Below are 22,583 nucleotides of genomic sequence, written 5' to 3'. Positions count from 1 at the left end.
CTCTATTTGCATGTGTTTGCTTCAGTTGCAGCGCGTTGAGCTGTCTCGGCCACCGTAAAAAATAGATCTTTGTGTGTGTGTGTGTGTGTGTTACTTACATTTCAGAAATTCCACTGATAACCCATCACTTTGCTGGGAAGAGTGGCAACATGTGGGTTCACTCCAACCTGTTTATTCTGTACTATTTGCCCTGTCGTTTTAGATGGCAATTTTCCTCTGGACTTCTTTGTTCCTCTCTCCGGATTGATACATACAAAGCACCTAAGGGCCAGGAAACAGAAAATATGTAATTAAGGTCCCGTCCACACTACAGCGTTTTCATTTAAAAACGGAGACCTTTTGCTACGTTTGCACCTCCCGTCCACACTAAAACGGCAAAAACGGAGACCCAAAACGGAGAAGTTTAGAAACGCTGCCGACCCGTTTTTCGTTTTGAATCTCCGGAGGGCGTTTTAGTGTAGACGGGTCAAAACGGAGGACTTTAGAAACGATGACGTAGTAGAGGCTCACGCTCGGCTCTGTGATTGAGTGTCATCAGTCATGGCGTATATCTTTGCTAGCAGCTGTTGTACAAGTAAATTCTGCATTTTACAGCGCTATAACTGCCTACATGTGCCGGAGTCAAGCTATTATTCGAGCGATCTGTGACAATTCCCATGTGCAGCGGCGGCGTTGGCCGTACATGGAGCGTCGGTTTGGGGTTAACCCAGAGCATGGTGGGATAATTTTATCAATGAAGTTGTGTTTACACCGGCACGCGCATGCCCAGTGTTGGTGAATGGTCACGTGATCCGCGTTTTCAGTCGTTTTAATGTGGATGGAGATCAATTCTAATACGCAGCTAAAACGCTGGTGTGGACAGAGATCGTATTCGTTTTAATTATCCGTTTCTAAACTAAAACGCAGTAGTGTGGATGGGGCCTAAGACTCATTAACTCAACAGATAATATATCTAAAGGCAAGTTCTGATATTGAATACATGTGTAAAATGCAGGTACTGAAGTTGTTAAGAATTCAATCATTACCTTTAAATGAACTCCAAGGTGCCTCCTCCTGATTGCATATGTAATATGCAGTGAACAGTATGGCAAGGCCAGACAGGAAGCTGGGCTGAATGCTCTCCTCACACACAACTTGGCCTTCCAGTGTCCACTTGTCAAAGTGTCTCCTAAAACAATAGCACATGTGGCAAAAGTTATTTTTTACTATACCATTTTTATTTTTCAGCTTTTTACATTTAAACTATATTTTAGTATTCAGAGTGCAGGAACTCTTTCTTTTAAATAAAATGAACAAAGGCATTATACAAACAATAAGCTAATTACACACACAGAGTAGGCTATAGCTGATATGTACTGAAATGTAAGGGATTTTTACACCGGCATATTAAACATGCGACAAAACTGGTATTACAGCACCATTCAAAATGTAGGCTAACGTTATATGACACACATCCTCTGTGAGTCTGACGTAAGGTTTTAACAACGCCGTTTTAATTTCGGCGCCCATTTTAACAGATGACTTGATTTCGATTTGATTTACACCATAAAATAATCAGACGAAGTGTGCTGATCAACACGAAGCTCGTGTGAATACCGACTGTTGTCATTAAAGCATGTAATTCTTAACATAGGAGTCCGTAGATCCCGAGGAATGTTTGAAATACTACCGCGTCCGCGCTGCTGAAGCCCCGCGCAAGTCTCCCTCGCGCCCCGCGGTCGGAGGATGTGTGATCCGGGGTTAAGTTACCAATACGAACCGCGAATACAACGTTACCTTCATAGTCTACGAGTAACCCAACATGAAAAATAAGAAACTGAAATAATAAGTCACTTACCACAGAGTTGAGAATCACTCCTCTTGCCGCCGCCGACACGACCGTTGAAGATCACAATGCCTCTGAAGATTTGAAATTTACAGCAATATTCTGTATTTTGAATCAAACCGCCGCGCGATATGCAATATGCTGTATTATTAGAATACAGCCAGCTGCTGTAAAATAATGCTGTAATTTTTACAGCAATTCATTACAGTGTATGCATAGACTGAATTTGCAAAAAACAAACTGCTAAAAAATAATTCAAAAGTAAAGCAGCTGAGCATTTAAACTACAATGGTGTGTTCATTGTGTATTATCAGAGGTGTCAACAGTGCACACTTCCCATACTCAAAGTAGAAGTTTCCTGTGAAATGAAGAGAAATAAGACCAGAATTCCTTTGGGACCATCACAATTTATTCCCTATACAAAAGCAGGTGAACTCTGCTTCAATAATATTGTGTGTATCAATCAGCAGCTCCCCCTCCCTCCAAGGTCCACACAACCCCGCCTCCACTAGCATACGTGGGGAATGACAGGCAGACATGCCTCCCAGTATTACTACAATAAAGCACAGTTATGTACATATTTACAGATTTAGATGTTTATACACCAACATATTGATATACCAAGACAAACCAAATCAAACTGTTGAACACAGTTGTTATGTACATATTTACAGGTTTAGATATTTATAAATACAGGTTTGCTTTCCAACATCACTGATAACTGAATAAACAAACACATGTGCCAGAGATTCACATCTTTTTGAAGCGTGAATACTGAAATGATTGCAAAATGATCTGTGATCTTGACAGTGTCACCTGTGGAGCCATGATGTGTCTTTGGTTGAAACTTATGTCCACTGCCTGGTTTGGATCATAATGTGAGGAAAAATCGTGGGTATTGCATTCGGTTTAAGTACTCGCCTGTAACCACGAACCCCCATGAGCTCGTTCATCAGCTGTCGGCGATCAAAATCCTCAAATGAATCAGGGCTAAAGTGACGAGAACAGAGCCGCGGGTAATTGGGGAGTTTCACTCGCCTACAAGCATCTTCCCATTGTTTTCTTCTCTTTGCATCAGATAACAGAAACAGTGGAAGGTCAAATCACCGCTCTCGTTTGTTTTCGAATGGGCATCACAACCAACAGCCACACAATGTGGCATTTTATCTCTCTAGGTGGGTCCGATGATGAACTGTAGAAGAGTGTGTCGAACTCATAGACAGTAAAAGAAAATGCCCGCGAACGATCGCCTCTGACGTGTTCTTTTTAGCTTAGTGCTCAGGACCGTCGTGCGTCATCAACAATCGACGGCCCATAGTACAAAAAAGATGAAAAAGTAGTGATCGCGCTTTTTTATTTTTCTTAATCATGAAAGCGTTTCAGGTATTTTTAACCAAGCGCCTTAATTAGGAGGGGTATTGACATCATATCTAGACCAAATTGGCAAACTAGCCGGAGATCCTTTTAAAAGTAAACCGGAGAGATAGTTAATGAGTGAATTAACTATGTTCCTAAATACATATAAGCACATGCATAGCCCTAACCCATTTAAATAAATGATTTGTGTGTGTATGTATATAATATTATAAATAGGCTATATATATATATATATATATATAAAATATTATAAAAAATATGATATATTATATACATCAGTTACCGTAAGTTAGCTAACGTTAGTGAAGTGTTGGTCACGTAAGCTATCGCTGCAATTAACCTATTATCTTCCAATAAACATTTACTAAAACTGGCTACATAAAATATAACTACAGACTAGATTCACGAAAGGTCGGCTAATGTGTGTAAAAGTAAAAAAATACAGTAATTTCATTCATTTACCAGCGAACGTACTTCTGAAGCACTGAAAATGAATGGGGTTCAATGGAGAAACTATCAGTGTTTGGAACTATTGGCCGCTCCACGACACGCGTTACTTCCGCATTCCAAAGTTCCTATGGCGGTCTATGGGAGTGTCGCAACTCTCTCTCTCTATGGCTCTGGATGCACCATAGAATGTAGACGGGCTTTGGATGCACATTCTCTGGATGCTATGTGGCGTGATTGAGATGCTAGTACAGAGATGAGTCAAAGAGACAATTCTGGGGCATCTACAATACGGGATCTCGTCCATCTTTTTTCACAGTCTGTTTTGATCGGTTCGACAGAGTGCGTTCATATACCAGCTGAGTAATCTTTGTTCAGTTATTGATTACTTCTTACGAGTTGTATTTAAAGTATTACTACCGGTATTTTGATATTGAACCTATAATTTGATATTATCTTATGTTCAATATATCTGTGAGCATATCTCAATTTCTAAGTAAAGTTGAGTATCTAGGATTACTTGGATATTATTTATGATAGAATATGATGATTATCATCTCTGTCAGATCACATGTCAGACAACGTGACACCATTTTATCATCTGTTATTTGACTCGGTCCTTATTACGTGATTTATATTTGTATACCTGTGAAATATTGGGTCATTGCATGCATAATATCACTAATAGTAGTATTCAGTATTTACTATAAGCAAAATTTGATCACTCTAGATGTTACAATCTATGGATAACAGTACCACAATGCTTAGTTCTTCTGTGCATATAACCAACTGAACAATGATGTAATCTTGAATATGTTATAATTGAAATATTGTTATTTTTATTTCATTTAGAACCACTTCTGTTTAAATGTGTCTGCAAATTACCACCCATTAAAGAGATATACGTCTCTGACTGGACGTCTTGTGCTTACTTTCCACCAGAATATAAGATAATCTTCATTACAAGACATATTATACAGACATTTGATATTTAATATTATTAGATAAGGTAATGTACTTTATATTTTACTTTGATGTGTGTTTGTAAAAGGTGTTTTCTGCTTGTTTTTTCCTGCTGTTAGGAAATCTTCATGGGTCAGTCACGTAACATCACCATTACAAAATGTCACAGCCATGTAAAATCCAATTGTCAAAATGGTTTAAGATGCCTTTTTTTTTTTTTTTTTTTTACTTAAAAAGAATTAAAACTTAAATTGTAGGAAACAAAACTCAAAATATACAATCAATAAAAAACAAATATTCCATAACAGAATGTGACCAAATGAGAACATTTCAAGGCAGAACTGCACTCTGGAAGTTCGATTAATGGATACAATTATATATATATATAAGGTTCAAGGCTAGTGTATTCTTTTTATTATGTACATAAATGGACCATGGTAAATATATTTACACAGGTTTTACCCCGTAATTCGGAGCCCGGGAAGTCTTCTGTGGGAAAAAACAAAGCCTGAGGCGACGGTTTTCCAATCCGTTAGTTTATAAACTGTACTCACGAATTCTTAAACGGTTCCCTCGGTTTAACAAATCGTGCAATAGTAGAGTAACATAGTGTGCGCTTCTGAATTCAGCAAGTGTGTAAAACTGAGCTGGACGATATAGAGGATATATTTATTAACTAACTAAATTAATAACTTTCTTTACAACAGAAATGAATCATCACTGAACTTACTTAAGCTGGACTGTGACTTTATTTTCTTCTAGAAACAAACTTTGTTGCATTATTTTCCTGTTATCTCTGTAAAGCTGCTTTAACACTGTATTGTAAACGCGCTATATTAATAAAGGTATCTTGACTTGGATTTATGAGCACAAACACAGTCCAATACAGTAAATTAATGAGGACTTATAATAAGACATGAAACTCCATCAAATGTTGTTCTTCTTCTGGCTGTTTAGTTACACATACTTTATATTCTTTTAGCAATTTTAAAAATAGTTAAACATCCTCTTCATGTTTCATTGTATACATTACAAAAAAAAAAAACAGTATTTTCTGAAAAAAGCAATACATTAAAATATGTATTTCATGCAAAAGAATATACGAACAAAAACATTTATTTCATGATTGGTTTAATTTAGTTTTTTCACAGTGAATACACTACAGATTCACAAAGAGCAGCAGATCACCAGAAAAACCTCAGATAAAAGCAACATATAAATATGTTTTCAAAACAGTAAAAAATAATATACATATATACATGCTCACACAAACACTGTTAGTCTTACACAGTTTGACACAGATACACATTCTCAATTCATCAGTTTATGGATTAAAATAGGAACAATAATTCCTAGATCATGTATTATATTTTTAAGGCTGCTTTACATTAATACTAAACACAGATACAGTAACAGATTCCTGAGGTAGAACTGCAGCACAAATGTTCATATGTACCGACAATTAAATATATATTTCAGAAATATGTTGACAGATTCCTCTGATGGAAATGGTTGTTTTGAAGGAGAAAAAAGCATATATTACTGGACTCGGTCGAGAACAACTAACAAGATCAAGTCCAACACGAGTCTAACAGTAGAGAAACCTCTAGAGACCGGACTGGAGAACTACAGCACTAGATCATCATTATACACCGACTGTCTTCTGATCCCTGAACTCAGTGCTTTCCCTCTTCAAGTAATCTCTGTGCAGACGTCTGTATATCAGGATAGTAATCAGAACCAGCAGACCCACAGTCAGTCCAACCGGCAAAATCCAGTAATCTACAGCTGAAGGGAAAAGTGGGAAGAGAGTTTTTTAATATTTTGAATTCACTGTTTAAGATCTTCTGTAATTCTCTCATGTTTTACTCACGTCGATGTTCAGTGTCGCTCAGATTTCCCTTCGAGTCTAGAACAGATTCTGTCCAGAATATTGAAGGTTATTCATGCAGTTTAGTATTAATTTACTGATTAAACATAATATTTCTGCTCCTCCACTGCTCTTCTCTCACCTGTGACTGTGACTGTGATCAAGGCTTCATTATTAGAGTCCAGAGCTCTGTATGTTCCAGTGTCAGTGACTGTAAACTCATGAATGATCAGAGTCTGGTCACTGACGGTCAGTCGATCACTGCTGACCCCGTGACCTCTGACCCCGTGACCTCTCCTCCACAGCTCTGTCCAGCCGGAGCGAGAGTTTCTCTCCACTTTATCAGCGTTGATCAACACAACATCCAACTTCAGCTGCTCTCCTTTCTTCACTGAGATCTCATCTGAGGACACACACACATTCATCCTCAATCACAACTATAATAGTGTCATTTAATCAAGACCATAATCACATATTTAATATTGGGGGATCAGATGAAAACATTGGAAAAACCCAATCGACTCTGAATATTAAGTTTGTCCATTCAGTGTTTCTGCTGTTTCTAGTCCTGCACACAATACCAACACTATTACAGGAAATAAAGAAAACACATGATGATGTTTGATCAGTTTTGACTTTACCGTGAATATGAAGATGATATTCCCTGATCTGTCGCTCCAGCTCTCTCTGATCATTACTGTAATAAACATATAAAAAGTATTTCCCAGCGTCACTGTAGATCAGATCGTTGATGATGACGTCACATGATCCTTCTTTACACACTCGACCGCTGCAGTTTCTCTCCTCACACACAGGGATGTGTTTCCACACACTGAATAAACTGATAGCCACAATCTCTCTGTCCTCAGATCCACAGGATAGAGTGACGATTCCTCCCTTTATTCCTGACACAGGTTTAGTGGAGGATCCTGCACACACACACAGCAATATTCACTCAATACACACTAGCAATACTGACAAATAAAAGTTCTGTCTATTTTCTGTAATCAATATGATCTTAAATATTCTAGTGGAGTTATTTTATTAAACTGGATTAAAATAAATAAATTATGAAGGCAACAAGTAGCCATAAATTTCAGAAGTGGCAAATTACACGTTTCATATGTTGATGACAGTATAAACCTAAAGATGAGCTACACAACAGAAAAACAATAGACTAGAATAACTAGTAGCTTGAACTAGTTGAACTAGAACTTTAAAATCATAAATGACACTGACCGCTATAACTGATAAAGCACAGCAGAAGAAGAAGAAGAAGAAGAATCATCCTGATGAGAAAACAGAAGGTGTGTTATGTGACAGACACACACTACATTACACACTCACTTTCAGTTTATTGAAAGATTTTCATCCACATGTGGATCTTACATGATTAAAAAATATCAAACTATAATCTTTTTTTATCTTCGTTTCTGCCATCATAGAAAGCACAATGGCCGTGTGTGTTGTATGTGTGTGTGCACATGTGTGTGTGTGTGTGTGTGTGTGTGTGTGTAAATCATGTAGATTCACTGAATTTGCCCCCAGTGGTGAAACATACGAGTGTTTATGGTTTTTACCTGATCTCTGATCAGTTCTATTCATTGTAGATGTTGTAATTAGACATTAGTGTGATTAAAATTAATAATAGTTAATAGTCTCTTGTTGGCCTTATTATCTGAGCCAAAACTAAACAAGCCCTGAACAGTAATAAAAGAACACATTATACAGACATTTGATATTTAATCTTATTAGATGATAAGTTGATGGAATTTGATATTTTACTTTGTTATGTGTCTGTAAAAGCTGTTTTTCTGCATGTTTGGTCTGAGTTTGTTGCAGTTTCACTGTTGGACCAGCGGGAGTCGCCAGCGAGTGGAGATTCGAAACACTGAATCATTTTGCGAACCAAATGGTTCAATTGATTCGAAGCTTTGAAAAGCTTCTTTTCTCCGAGACTCAAGTGGCACTCTGAGCTCAGCTCTACTTTCAGCTGTAACTTTCTCCTCCTCTAGACTGCTCTTCTCTCCTGGATTTAATGTTGCAGAAGTTAAAGCCACTATCCTTTCACAATTGGCTGACGAAATAACACCGTATCTTTAATTTGTAAAGATCGAAGTGACGGATTCGCCATTATATTTCATGAGATAGCATTTTCAAGTCATTTTATTATTTAATAGTTATTTTTTGAGTTAAGTGCTTATTGTAAATGGGTATTTTGAATTATTTTATTTACTGAACCGCTACTGATCATCAGATAGCAGCGATATCAGATATATCATCATCGACATTGAAACGGCACAAATGTACATCAGCGCATATGCAGGTTTAGTTTTCCACAAACAGACACAGTCATTGGTATAAGAATATAAAAACTCACAAGCTGGCATTATATTTAAAAATATGAAAACTTACATGGTAAAAGTTCTGCATGGCTCTTATGTTCAGCCAGGCTTCATCAAAACAGACAGCTCGCGGACAAGGGTAACTCAGTTCTGGCTGTAGGAAAGCAGGACGAATCTGGTATTTATACATGCAGCGCTGGGCGGAGTATAGTTGAGACACCTCTCGCTGCCCACGAGGTCTCTGCAGACGGTAATAGGAGTTACCAGATCAGGGGGGGAGGCCATAAACAGAGGGGCGTTTTCAACCGCGTTACCTGATTTGCCCACGTCACAGTGTGGGTAGGTCTTAGGGGTGGGGTCGGGAGAAGGGCATCATTTTCATTGCATGATTTATAAACACCCACCAGTGTGAAAACACCCACAAATTTAGAAACACCCACTTCTGTTACGCAGAGACCTACTCGCCCACGTAGCTGGATGGTCCAATACGTATTGGATTGGAGGTGTGTTTTGCTGACGTCATATACGCATCCCCAGTGTCGATCTCTGGATTTTAATTAGCATGCGCTGGTTTTAAGTGACATGTATGCTCAATATTGTACTGATATGATGTTCTAACCTGTGTAGTATAGTACTGCTAAATAGTAATTATTGATAAATAAGTAATTATTTACATAAATGGGATGCTTATCCGAGTTTCACACATAGGCTATGCAAAATAGTTAATTTACAACATATTAAATCACATGAGACTTCCGGTCCGACGGCTGTCGTGTGCAGTGGAAAGGCGGCTTCACGGTACTGATCCACTTGTCCGACACGACTGTCGCGTGGTGTCGCGACCATAGACTGTAAAAAAAATATGGACGTAGTGTCCGTGACGTCACCCGTAGGTTTTTTAAGACTTCCACACACACATGCTAGCATGACGAAACTTACTGTATTTACTAGTTGCCATATCCACACAATACAGAGAAAAACTGCGCCAGAATTCAGAAATCTTTGTTAGATATCACTGAACATTTAACCAGCAAAAGTACATTTCTTATATACATTTTTTATTTTTTTGTTTGTTTATTTAAAATGAGACAAATCTGATCATATTTTAATCTTATATCTGTTATTGAACAGTTGATATGGTTCTTTAATGCTGACCTAACAGCAGAAACACTCGCCGGGTTTAAACCCCAGTTGCTCAGGCGGGGCAAGTTGTCACGCGGAGTTACAATGAGCCCCTTAGAAATATCATATTCTATTCTATACCTTTATGAATTCTATTGATAAACCATGAGAAAAATGTGAATAAAGACTGACAGTCAATGTTCAGAAGTTATTCATTATTATTATGTTTTGAACTGCTGTAGGCTATAGCTGTGTTTTGCGGTGTGTGTTTGTTGTCAAACTGAAAAAATAGTTGATTTTTAATTATTAAAATATGTCATTATTTTATATGAAAAAGTTAATAATTGTATTTTATTGACAAAATATTTTAGTTTGTCTTATATTTTTTTTTATTAGATCAGATAACATTTGAATCTGTCATATCATGGTCATGTTATAATGAACCCCATGGGGCAAGTTGTCACATTTCATCTCCAGTATTTTGGGGGTAAATCAAGAAAAAAAAGTTTACACTATTAATGAAACAACATGATTGTTCTAGTCATGTGGGAAATTAATGTGGGGAAAAATAAACTCTGAACACTAAGTAGGTTTACACAAACTGAGAAAGTCAAAATGCATTACTACCATCTAATAAATCTAATAGCTAAATAAAATAAAGTAGGCTATCATCTAATAAATAAGAACAATCTAATGAATAAGTATCCTAGAACCTAATGGATTAGCTACTGCTAGTAGGCCTATATAAAAATAGTAGTAGATTGAAAATAGATACTAGATTAAATGTCAAAACGGTTTGCCATAAATGTTGAGGCGCTTGATCATGACAAGAATGCATGCACTGAGATTGAGAGGAGTGACGACTCTGACATCGCTCCGCCCAGCGTGAGTATCGGGGGAGAGACGGTGCAGTGTGTGCATTGTGGGAAATAAAGGTGCCTGAAGTGTACAGTACAGCTGTGAGTTTTGATGAAGCCTGGCTGAACAGAGACCCATGCAGCAGAACTATTACCATGTAAGTTTTCATATTCTTAAATATATAACGCCAGCTTGTGAGTTTGTATGTTCAATAGTTTTGTATGTTTGTGGGAAACTAAACCTGCTAGTGATGATAAAGAGATAAATCTATGCCGAAATTATCCAGATACAATGATGACAATGACATCGCTATATATAGTGGGGCTATTAATATATAATTGTAAAATATTTTAGCATTATTACTCCGATTGGTTGGTAGCAGGAAAAATAACTTCTAAAACATGTTGCTTATTTATTTATTAGAAATAAATATATAAAACCAAAGTTTTTATTCACCTCGTCCATCGCTCTTTTTGTTTTCTGTTTTAAAACATCGTGTTACTGTATCGGTCTGAGAAACAGTTCAGTGTATCGCGAATCTCGACATCGCTTTATCCACAAATCTTTCTACTGTGCTCAAACTCGTTTTCCCGGTTTATTTCTCTTGAAGAAAACAAACTTGTTTTCAGGAGGCTTAAGACACGCAGATCTAAAGGGAGCGTCTGCAAAGTGCAAAACCCGAAAAGAGTTCCTACAGAAATATTCAATAACTTCAATGTCACACACTATAGAGTCACCAGATTCAGTTCACACACCACTGCTGTCCTGCTGTTACACACTTAGGCTACTTTGGTCAAATTGCTTTTTGCATGATTTTTAAGATTTGTATTATTAAAAATATTCAATAACTTCACTGTAATTCACTGCATTGTTGTCAAATTCAGTTCACACAAGTTCAAGTTATTGAACATTTTTCATAAATAAAAATGATGCAAAAATACTCCCCCTGTTGTAGTGTAACAGCAGGACAGCAGTGGTGTGTGAACTGAATTTGGTGACACGTACAGTCAGTGTGTGACATTGAAGTGATGGACTGTTTTGTAGTAACTCTTTTCGGGTTGTGCACTTTGTAGACGCTCCCTTCAGATCTTCAGAGAATTTTTCAGATCAAGGTTTTCATTCCTGACTATCCTCTCCTCTGCCTGAAACCACCTTTCCACTGCACGGCATTCGCATAAGATTGTCGCCTTTCGCCCCCTAGTGTCAGCATAGTGTCAGTTATAGTGTCGGTTATTCAACAATGGTAAAATGTATGATTTAAATAATGTAATGCATGCATGCATTTATCCACACAATACAAATGACCCTCAATACATCTGAAATATTATTTTTAAAGGAATAGTTATGGGGAGGTGATGTCACGTGACTAACCCATGAAGATTTCCTTACAGCAGGAATAACTAACTAATATCAGTTATAAGTTATAACTAACGTTAACATTGACACGATTAAAGGTGTAAAACGGGAAATGTGTGTGTGCTGTTGTTGGTTGATTTACAGTGTTGATTTAGGTTTCTGAAGGCGAGGCAAACATGAATTTAAAAAAGTTTTTCAAATATGCGCGACTGCGTGTGCAACTGAGAATTGTGCACGTCATCAGCACATTTAATGGATTATTTCATAAACATAACTATAGTTTCAGCCTCACGCTAACTTGTCTAAACTACAACTGTTCACCTTTACGTAGCCTAACATTTTTATTAATTTATTATTATGCAAGTTTTTTTTGCAGTTGTACGAAATATGCATGTTAGTTTTATTTAGTAGTGTCCTGTAGTGATGGGAGAAAGCTTTCCAAAGCTTCGAATCAATAGAACCAATTGGCTCGCAAAATGCTCACTGTTTCAAATCCCCACTGAGTTGGAGGCGTCTGTCGAGATGACCTTCCGGTGCGAGACAGCTCCCATCATCACTCCCTGCTGGTACCAGTTGGCCACTAACCAGGGCTGCCGAGCTGAAACACAGCTCTGAGTCACTCTGATTTTTCTGTGGTCTAAAGCCCAGGCTGGGTGAGGCACACAAGCGTTCAACCAGCGTTGGAGAGGGCGCATGCACAGTAAGCCCAGCTGAAGCCATACAGCCCAGCATCCTCTGAAATGTTTTCAGAGAAGCGACGCTGCCCTTCTGGAAAGATGCGGCGAGGTGTCGAAAACGGCGCGAGTGCTGTGTCGATAAACGGGCCGTCATGGCCACAGAGTCTAGTTCTATTCCCAGAAAAGAAACTGACTGACTGGGCGTTAATGAGCTCTTGGTCCAGTTGACCGTGAGACCCAAGCTTTCCAGGTGACTGAGAAGCACTGTTCTGTGAGATAAGAGTTCCATCTCTGACTGTGCTAGAATCAGCCAATCGTCCAAATAGTTCATAATTCGATTTCTCAGGGGCGCGAGAGCCGCTTCCATGCACTTCGTGAATGTACGAGGTGCCAAGGACAGGCCGAACGGAAGGACGGTGTATTGATATACCTGGCCGTCGAAGGCGAATCTCAAGAATGGCCTGTGACGGGGTATAATCTGGATCTGAAAGTAGGCGTCTTTCAGATCGAGAGAGATAAACCAGTCCTTCGGGCGAATTTGCGCGAGGATCTGTCTGGTCGTGAGCATTTTGAACGGTCTCCTCATGAGAGCTTTGTTCAGATGTCTCAGGTCTAAGATAGGTCTTAGAGCTCCGTCCTTCTTGGGCACGAGAGAATAACGGCTGTAGTAGCCTGACTTGCTCAGAGAAGGAGGTACTGTTTCTATGGCCCGTTTGCACAGCAGTTTGGCTATTTCCTCGTGAAGTAGTTGTGCTACTTCCGCTTTCACTTTCGTCTCTAGAACAGTAGTGAATAGCCCTGTCTAATTGTGCTCAGCACCCATTCTGAAACTCCTGGCATAGCTTCCCATGCTTTTATATGTGCAGCTAGGGGCAGAATGGCCTCCGGGTTCCGATCGGCGCACTTCGTGGGCTCGGAAAACTGAACCGGGGCTGAAAACTGAACCCTCGGTGCACGGATACGGCGGCTCGCTGACAGCGATCGCTGGCTGTTTTCCATGTAACGTCCCGAGTGTTATGACTGGGGGCTGTTTTGCAAATGTCTGTCAGTAAGCGTGAGCGCTCGTGAGCGGGCACGTGACTTACATTCATGACCTGAACAGTATGAGTGCTCGAATACGGCGGCTCGCTGACAGCGGTGGCTAGCTGTTTTATATGTGATGACCCGATTACTTTGAATGGGGAGCGTTTTGTGAGAGCTTTGTGATATGCGAGCGGCGCCGCGGGGGCTTTGTCTGTTAGTATGAGTGAGCGCAAGCGAGTGTGCAGGCGAGCGGGGATTGTAACCGACTCGTTGGCTGCTGAAAATTTCACTGCAGTAGCCTTCGCTGAGGGGACTGACAGGACATAACATTTTGACGGCGGTCCGGCCGCGGCGGGACTCAACCGTCTTTTCCTCCCTGCATCTGCTAGGAGGACTACGCTGGCTCAGACTTCAACGCGACCCTTGGTCGAGGTCCCCGTGGGGGCGTTGGCCTGTGGTGGCTGGACGAGCGCGATCTAGGGCGGTCGCCCTGTCGTCGCTGCGAAGAGGGGGGCCGGGCTGGACGCTGAGTGGTGCTTCGTACAGAAGGCTTGTCACGTGGGCGGCCTGCAGCGGAGCTAGAGCGTCGCCGCCTCAGAAAAAGGTTCATGGCCTGTGTGGTTTTCTGCACCTCGCAGAAGCGGTCGATGATCTCGTTCACCGCTGGACCAAAGAGACCAGAAGGGGAAAGTGGCACGTTGATGAAGGCGGCGCGCTCAGATTCCCTCATGTCCGCGAGCGTCAGCCAGAGGTGCCTCTCTGTGACGGTGAGCGAAGCCATGCATCTGCCAATCGCCTGAGCCGCTGACTTGGTGGGGTGTAGGGAAAGGTCCGTCGCGCTCCTCAAATCCATGATGGCGGCAGGATCCGCGCATTTCTCGTCCCACTCGTGAAGGAGATCAGCCTGAGGGATCTGTAAAACAGCCATCGTGTGCAGGGCGGAAGCGGCTTGTCCGGCGGCTGAGAAGGCGCGGCCGACAAGCGCTGACGTCATCCTGCAGGCTTTGGACGGGAGGGCAGACTTTGAGCGCCATCCGCATCCTCCTCCACTGGGGGAATGGCTGTGTACCCCTTCTCGGCTGCGCCGTCCACGTGGGAGAGCGTCGCGGAGATATTGGTGTGGAGCCTCGTGGAGAATGGAGCGTTCCACGATTTAGACAGCTCCGCATGGAGCTCTGGCAGGAAAGGTGCAGGTCTGGACGCTGGGGCCTGTCGTCGATGTTGCCGGAAGCATCCGTCGAGGCGGTTGGGGGCGGGCTCCTTCGGCGTTGACCACTCGAGGCCGAGCTGATCGACGGCCTTAGACAGGAGGCGCACTAGTTCGCCGTCCACGCCAGCACGGGTCCGACCGGATTCCTGGACTGACGGAGAGGAAGAGTGAAGAGACCAGTCCTCACTCTCCGAGGCCAGAATCGAGCAGCTGTCATCCGTTTCCTTCAGCCTCGTCCCCTGAAGCATCGGCAGTGAAGGCGGAAGCCGGCAGCTGCGCGTCCAGACGGGGGGGCGGAGAAGGCGACAGGAACACTCGAGGGAGTCGATCCGGCGAGTGTTTCGAGGCCGCGTCGGTCTCAGGCAACCTCTGTGCACGGCGCTTCTTCTTACGCGGTCCAACAGAGGGCGGAGTCACAGCATCCACGTTGAAGGCCTCGAGTCGAGCCCGCAGGGTCGACATCGGAAGCTCTTCGCATAGCACGCAGCCACCCGAAGCAAGAGCGAGCACTGCGTGTTCCTGGCCCAGGCAGAGAGCGCAGATCACATGGCGGTCTCCAACGCTGAGCGGGGCTCGGCACGAGCCACAGGAAGTGCGCGGCATTTTGAGAAAAACGCCTCGCGCTCTTTTAGGAATAGACGTGAGTGTTGCAACGGCGAACACACGAGTATCAGCAGTAAATAATATGTCGCCGGATAGCGTAGCAGGCACGGATGGCTGAAGGCGGCGAATTCGACCGGCTTCTTCTGCGCTGTCCTCAGCTTGCTGGTCGCTGGTTTCAACGGCGGGGGCTTCTCTTAGGATCCAGCGATGCGTAGAGCTTCGCTGAAGAGATGAAAAACCAGAGAAGCAGCCCCCGAGCCGTTCTTTAATACGCTAAGCCACACCCATTCTGGCGGGCTGTGACGTGCGAAGAGCGCTCATAGGGCGTGGCGTCACACCAGGCTCAGGGGAAGGCTGCTGCAGTTCCCGCAGGGCAGCCGATGAGCACGCTAGACCGCCTGCTCTAGGTCTGCTAGCTGCTGCACTGCGTTGACAATCAATACAAAATTAAGGATAATTTTTTGGCTTCATATCTCAAGAAAAGATGACTTTACCTGTAGCGTAAGCTAGTTTACGCAATTCGCAAACCTCTCGTAAGAGAACACCTTTTACAGACACATAACAAAGTAACATATCAAATTCCATTAATTTATCTAATTTAAGATTAAATATCAAGTGTCTGTATAATATGTGTTCTTTCATCATTGTTCAGAGCTTGTTTTGTTTGTTCCACGGCTCTCATAAACAGGCCAATAATGGACTATAAACTACTATTGTTCCTTTTAATTATACTAATGTCTAATTATAACGTCTACAGGTGAATAAAACTGATCTGAGATCAGCTAAAAACTATAGAAACATGTATGAGGACGAATTCAGTGAATCCGCATGATACACACACACACACACACACTCTCTCTCTCTCTCTCACAATCACACACGTCCAGATGTCATTCCGCATGACACACACACACACACACATATACACACACTCTCTCTCTCTCTCTCTCTCTCTCTCTCTCTCTCTCTCTCTCTCTCTCTCTCACACACACACACGTGTCCATTGTGCTTTCTATGATGGGAGAAACGAAGATAAAAAAGATTATGATATTTGATATTTTTTTAATCATGTAAGATCCACATGTGGATGAAAATCTTTTAATAAAATGAAAGTGAGTGTGTAATGTAGTGTGTGTCTGTCACATAACACACCTTCTGTTTTCTCATCAGGATGATGATTCTTCTTCTTCTGCTGTGCTTTATCAGTTATAGCGGTCAGTGTCATTTATGTTATTTTTTTAAGTTCTAGTTCAAGCTATAGTTATTCTAGTCTGTTGTTTTTCTGCTGTCACTCAGCTCATCTCTAGGTTTATACTGTCATCAACATATGAAACGTGTAATGTGACACTCCTAATATTTTTGGCTACTTGTTGCCTTCATAATTTATTTATTTATTTTAATACAGTTTACTAAAATAACTCCGCTAGAATATTCAAGATCATATTGATTTAGGAAAATAGACAGAAACGCCACATTTATTTCTCAGTATTGCTAGTGTGTATTGAGTGAATATTGCTGTGTGTGTGTGCTGTGCAGGATCCTCCACTAAACCTGTGTCAGGAATAAAGGGAGGAATCGTCACTCTATCCTGTGGATCTGAGGACAGAGAGATTGTGGAGATCAGTTTATTCAGTCTGGCGAAACACATCCCTGTGTGTGAGGAGAGAAACTGCAGCGGTCGAGTGTGTAAAGAAGGATCATGTGACGTCATCATCAAGGATCTGAGATTCAGTGACGCTGGGAAATACTTTTTATATGTGGATTACAGTAATAATCAGAGAGAAGTGAAGCGAGAAACCAGGACATATCATCTTCATATTCATGGTAAAGTCAAAACTGATCAAACCATCATCATGTGCTTCTGGATTTCCTTTAATAGTGTTGGTATTGTTATGAATTTATTAGAATAGAAATGTTTAATTAATTATCTTTAATAATAACAGAAACAGTTTATATATGGTCATTTATAAGGTTGTTAAAGTCTACCCATAATGCATTGTAGTGGGCGAGAGCGCGCAGGAAGAAAAAAGAGAGAAATGAGATTTGATTCCATGTGTGTGCGCTGGATCTATGCGTAATCTTGTTCATAAACTTCAGTAAACCGTTTTATTTTAATTCAAGTCGTCAGTGGTCATTACTGCTCGCTGAAAAGTTCAATGAGTCTGCTTTCTTGGGAACAATCCAGACCCAAAAACAAGAGAATATGTGGCAACAGAAAATCCTAATGAATAATGAACCAATCACCTTTAAAATAGATATAGGTGCAGCAGTCACAGCAATTCCAGCATCTATGTATTCAGCTGAAAAGCAAGGGAAACTCAAAGATTATAAAAAGATGATCTTGGGACCTAACCGTACTCCTTTGAAAGTGATGGGTACGTTTAGCGCATGCCTGCAGAAGAATAAAAGGAGAATCCGGCAGGATATACGTTGTAATGGATTTATGGTTCCGCTGCTGGGACTGCCTGCAATCCAAAGCTTACAGTGACGGCAACAGGTAGCCAACGTACATGAACCTGGAGAGCAGTACAAGGCAATGTTCCCCAAAGTTTTCTCTGGACTCGGAAAATTAGAGGGCAGCTACAAGATCAAACTGTCGGAAGGAGCCGTCCCGTATGCACTATCAGCCCCACGACGAGTACCTCTGCCGCTGGAACTGGAACTCCACAGAATGGAAGAAATGGGAGTCATTCGACGAATCGAAGAACCTACTCCCTGGTGCGCTGGAATGGTTGTCGTGCCAAAACCGAATGGCAATATCAGGATTTGCGTCGATCTCACAAGGTTGAACGAGATTGTGTGCAGAGAAAGACACATACTGCCGGCTGTGGATGAGACTTTACTGTGTTCTCGAAATTAGATGCCACATCCGGGTTCTGGCAAATACCCTTACATGAAGACTCCGAGCCACTAACAACATTCATTACGCCCTCTGGGAGATACTGCTTCCGGCGTCTTCCTTTTGGGATATCTTCGGCCCCGGAGCATTTCCAGCTCAGAATCTCGCAGATCATTGCAGGAACGACTGGAGCTGAGCAGAAGATGAAAAGAACACAATGAGAGACTGTGTGAGGTGCTGAAGAAGTTTGAAAAAGCAGGACTGACGCTGAATGATAAGTGTGTCTTCGCTGTCGATAGAGTGAAGTTCCTAGGCCAGCGCTCAAGGGATCGAAGCAGACCAGGACAAGATTAAAACCATTCTCAACATGCCTGAGCCAGAGATTGTGGAAGGAGTGAGACGTTTCATGGGAATGGTTAACTACGTCGGGAAGTTTTCACCTCATCTGCCGACTCTCACAAAGCCACTGAGAGACCTGTTAAGGAATGACACCACCTGGTCATGGAGGAAGCATTTGCAAAAGTAAAGAAAGAACTCAGCTCACCAGCTATACTGGCACAGTAGTCCGAACAACGAGACTGTAGTTTCAGCCGACGCTTCATCTTGGCGGGGTGCTCATGCAGAAACAAAAAAAATGGTGATTGGAGGCCTGTCCTATGTATATTAAGAAGTCTAACACCCACAGAGACACGATATGCACAAATCAAAAAAGAAGCTCTTGCGACAACATGGGCATGTGAGCGACTCAGTGCATATTTGCTTGGATTGTAATTTACTAGGGGTGTGCATTGGCACTGCCCTCACAATTCGATTCGATTACGATTCACCAGGTAACGATTCGATTCAATTCGATTCTACGATGCATTGTGATGCATCAAAATTCTACTGCACACAACAAGGCAAATTTTTCATCAGTCATGAGGCAATACAAGCAGTCAGATATTGAACAACAGATTTTATTGGCTGCTATGTGTGTATTATAACTCTCCTGTATCTTTGACATAAATGCCATTAAATCAAAGAAAATTTAAATCCAAGCTTTGGGTGCGTTTTTGATTACCCGTCTATAATAGCTAGCCTGTTCATATATCGCGTCTTTTGCGCGCTCAAGTTCGTTATTTCAAATGTAGGCGCACGAAATGCGCGGTCATAATGGAAGCGACACGGTCGCGGTGCGACGCGCTCGTTTTTTCCAAGCGCGTCCACGTCGCATCGAGATAAAAACATCTCAACTTTTCAGAATGCCGCAAGCGCACCGTAAGTCACGTGACAAGAACGATTTGCTGTAACGGAGAGCGCAGCTGATGGTTGCTTAGCAACAACAGACGCCTCCGCAGAGCAACCGCCCTCGTCCTAGCGCTTTGGAAAAAGGAGAACGCGGCGCGCCTAGCGTTTTCTACGCGTTTTTAGGCGCTATATGTGAATCGCGGTCATCTCCCTCCGCCTCAGCCATCTTTATTGTTTTTATTATGCCCCCGGAAGTAATTGAAACTTCAAAACTGTATTGTCCAAGGCCAGAAAATAAACAGTGACATAATCGCAAAATTATGGCACTTTGCCGCATCGATGCAGAATCGTGCATTTCCCGCATTGCGATGCATCGCCGAATCGATTATTGTTGACACCACTATAATTTACAGTGCATACCGACCACAAACCCCTAATATCACTGTTGGGCAACAGACCACTTGATGATTTACCTCCAATAATACTTCGGAGGTAAATCCTCAGACTGAGGCTGCTCAGATACAAGTACAACATCACGTATGTCCCAGGAAAACAACTGGTCACTGCGGATGCCTTGTCACGAGCGCCATCGGGACCTGAAAAATCAACTGAAACCGAAACATTGGAGGAGGAGTGCAGAGTTTTTGTGGATCTCATAGTTCAACAAATCCCTGCAACAAAAACAAAACTGAAACAGATTCAGGAAATACAGAATGAGGATCTAACCTGCCAACAACTAAAACAGTATACACAAAAAGGATGGCCAGAACATCAGAAAACGGTGTCGGAACATCTCGTGCCATACTGGGCTCATAGAGCAGATATCCATGTAGCGAATGAGATTCTACTGAAAGGAGAACGGATTCTGATTCCAAAACCCATGCGGAGAGAGATGCTCGAAAGACTTCATCAGGTCATCAAGGAATGACGAAGTGTATTGCAAGAGCACAGCAATCTATATGGTGGCCAGGTGTTATAAGAGACATAAGAGAGTTAGTGGAGAGATGCGACAGCTACTGTCAGCATTCACAGCAGAAAACGGAGCAATTGATGCCAACACCTTTACCAGCGAGACCCTGGCAACGAGTCGCAGATGATATCTTTCAATGGGAAGGAGTTTCCCATTATCTGGTGGTGGTTGACTATTTCTCAAGATACATCGAGGTTGCAAACCTGCCAAAACTCATAACAGCAACAACAGTGGAGAGGCTGAAGGTTATCTTTGCCAGGTTTGGAATCCCTGAAACACTGGTGACAGATAACAGTCCACAGTTCGCATCTTGTGAGTTTCCCAAGACTATAACTTTGAACATGTCACAAGCAGTCCGCGATACCCTCAGAGCAATGGAGAGGCAGAGTGAGTGGTGCGTACAGTAAAACAAATGCTGAGAAAGAACCAAGACCCTCAGAGAGCTCTTTTGGCCTACAGATCGACTCTATTAGCTCATGGGATATCACCTGCAGAACTCCTGATGGGGAGGAGAATAAGGTCAACAGTCCCAGTTCCACCTAAATCTCTCACGCCAAGATGGCCTAACCTGAAAGTGTTCAGAAGGAAAGATAGGATGTTAAAAGAGAAACAACAGGAAACATTCAGATCTAGACACAGAGCGAAAAATCTACCAGTCATCATACCTGGACAGAAAGTGTGGATCAGGACATCGAAGACCATTGGCACAGTCCGGGGAGAAGCATCAACGCCCAGATCGTATCAGCTAGAAACTGAGATGGGAACACTGAGAAGGAATAGAGCTCATCTTACTGTTCTTCCAGAACCAACTCAGCAAGTTGTCAACGGTACAGTGACATGGTCGGGTAGGATTTCCCGTCGCCAGAAAGAATGGACTTATAAGCTGAATTAGCATAGGAAGACCTGCTGTCAAGAAAAAGGGCAGAATAATCCCTTCAGCAGAGTCAGGAATGCCCAGGCAGTCTACCCTGGCTTCCAGCTTAGGAAAGAAATTACAATGTTATATGTTATTGAGATGTTTGTTCCCTGAGAAAAGAAAATATACAAACATGGGAATATAACAAGATATGTTCAGACTAAAAGGGGGGGGATGTAGTGTAACCAACTGGACACTAGATGGCACTCCAGTTCAATAAAGGTGAAGGAGTGCGAGGGGGAAGAATATAAACAAATGGATGTTCAGTAACCGAGCTGTTTGCGTGTCCTGATGTTTTATTTCAGAGTTTAACATATAAACGTCTGTTACACTTATGTTCTTGATTAAATTACACTTTTATAGTTATATAGCTGAATGTGTGTGTGTGTCCTCAGATGAGATCTCAGTGAAGAAAGGAGAGGATCTGAAGTTGGATGTTGTGTTGATCAACGCTGATAAAGTGGAGAGAAACTCTCGCTCCGGCTGGACAGAGGTGTGGAGGAGAGGTCACGGGGTCAGAGGTCACGGGGTCAGCAGTGATCGACTGACCGTCAGTGACCAGACTCTGATCATTCATGACTTTACAGTCACTGACACTGGAACATACAGAGCTCTGGACTCTAATAATGAAGCCTTGATCACAGTCACAGTCACAGGTGAGAGAAGATCAGTGGAGGAGCAGAAATATTATGTTTAATCAGTAAATTAATACTAAACTGCATGAATAACCTTTCAATATTCTGTACCGAATCTATTCTAGACTGGAAGGGAAATCTGAACGACACAGATGAAGACAAAACTGACGACACTGAACATCGAAGTGAGTAAAACATGAGGCATGAGAGCTTTACACGAGTTCTGAAACACTGAAGTAAACATTCTAAAAAACTGTTTTACCACTTTCTCCCTCTTCCCTTCATCTGTAGATTATTGGATTGTGTCAGTTGGACTGACT

General features: G+C 41.9%; 1 protein-coding gene across 1 annotated transcript; it reads right to left on the bottom strand.

Annotated features, from left to right (window-relative positions):
- Positions 1-6,257: 6,257 nt before the first annotated feature.
- LOC130092567 (uncharacterized) lies at positions 6,258-7,901 on the bottom strand. The gene is made up of 5 exons (XM_056260469.1): positions 7,722-7,901; positions 7,124-7,411; positions 6,625-6,885; positions 6,486-6,533; positions 6,258-6,400 (listed from the first exon to the last, which is right to left on the bottom strand). The coding sequence occupies exons 1-5, from the start codon at positions 7,768-7,770 to the stop codon at positions 6,258-6,260; spliced, it is 789 nt and encodes a 262-aa protein (XP_056116444.1). The 5' UTR covers positions 7,771-7,901.
- Between the last annotated feature and the right edge of the window lie 14,682 nt (positions 7,902-22,583).

The sequence above is a fragment of the Rhinichthys klamathensis genome, unplaced genomic scaffold (genome assembly GCF_029890125.1).
Source record: "Rhinichthys klamathensis goyatoka isolate OS25496 unplaced genomic scaffold, OSU_Roscu_1.1 h1tg000176l_1, whole genome shotgun sequence".
NCBI classification, from domain to species: domain Eukaryota; kingdom Metazoa; phylum Chordata; class Actinopteri; order Cypriniformes; family Leuciscidae; genus Rhinichthys; species Rhinichthys klamathensis.
Note: the sequence above shows the minus strand (reverse complement) of the source record. Positions and strands in the feature narration are given on the sequence as shown.

Bases quoted from the DNA above. Each gene is read 5' to 3' on its own strand.
- LOC130092567 (XM_056260469.1), bottom strand. From the start codon at position 7,770: ATGATTCTTCTTCTTCTTCTTCTTCTGCTGTGCTTTATCAGTTATAGC. The intron at 7,412-7,721 runs GTCAGTGTCATT...GTGTGTGTGCAG, and splicing joins GTGCTTTATCAGTTATAGCG to GATCCTCCACTAAACCTGTG. The intron at 6,886-7,123 runs GTAAAGTCAAAA...GTGTGTCCTCAG, and splicing joins ATATCATCTTCATATTCACG to ATGAGATCTCAGTGAAGAAA.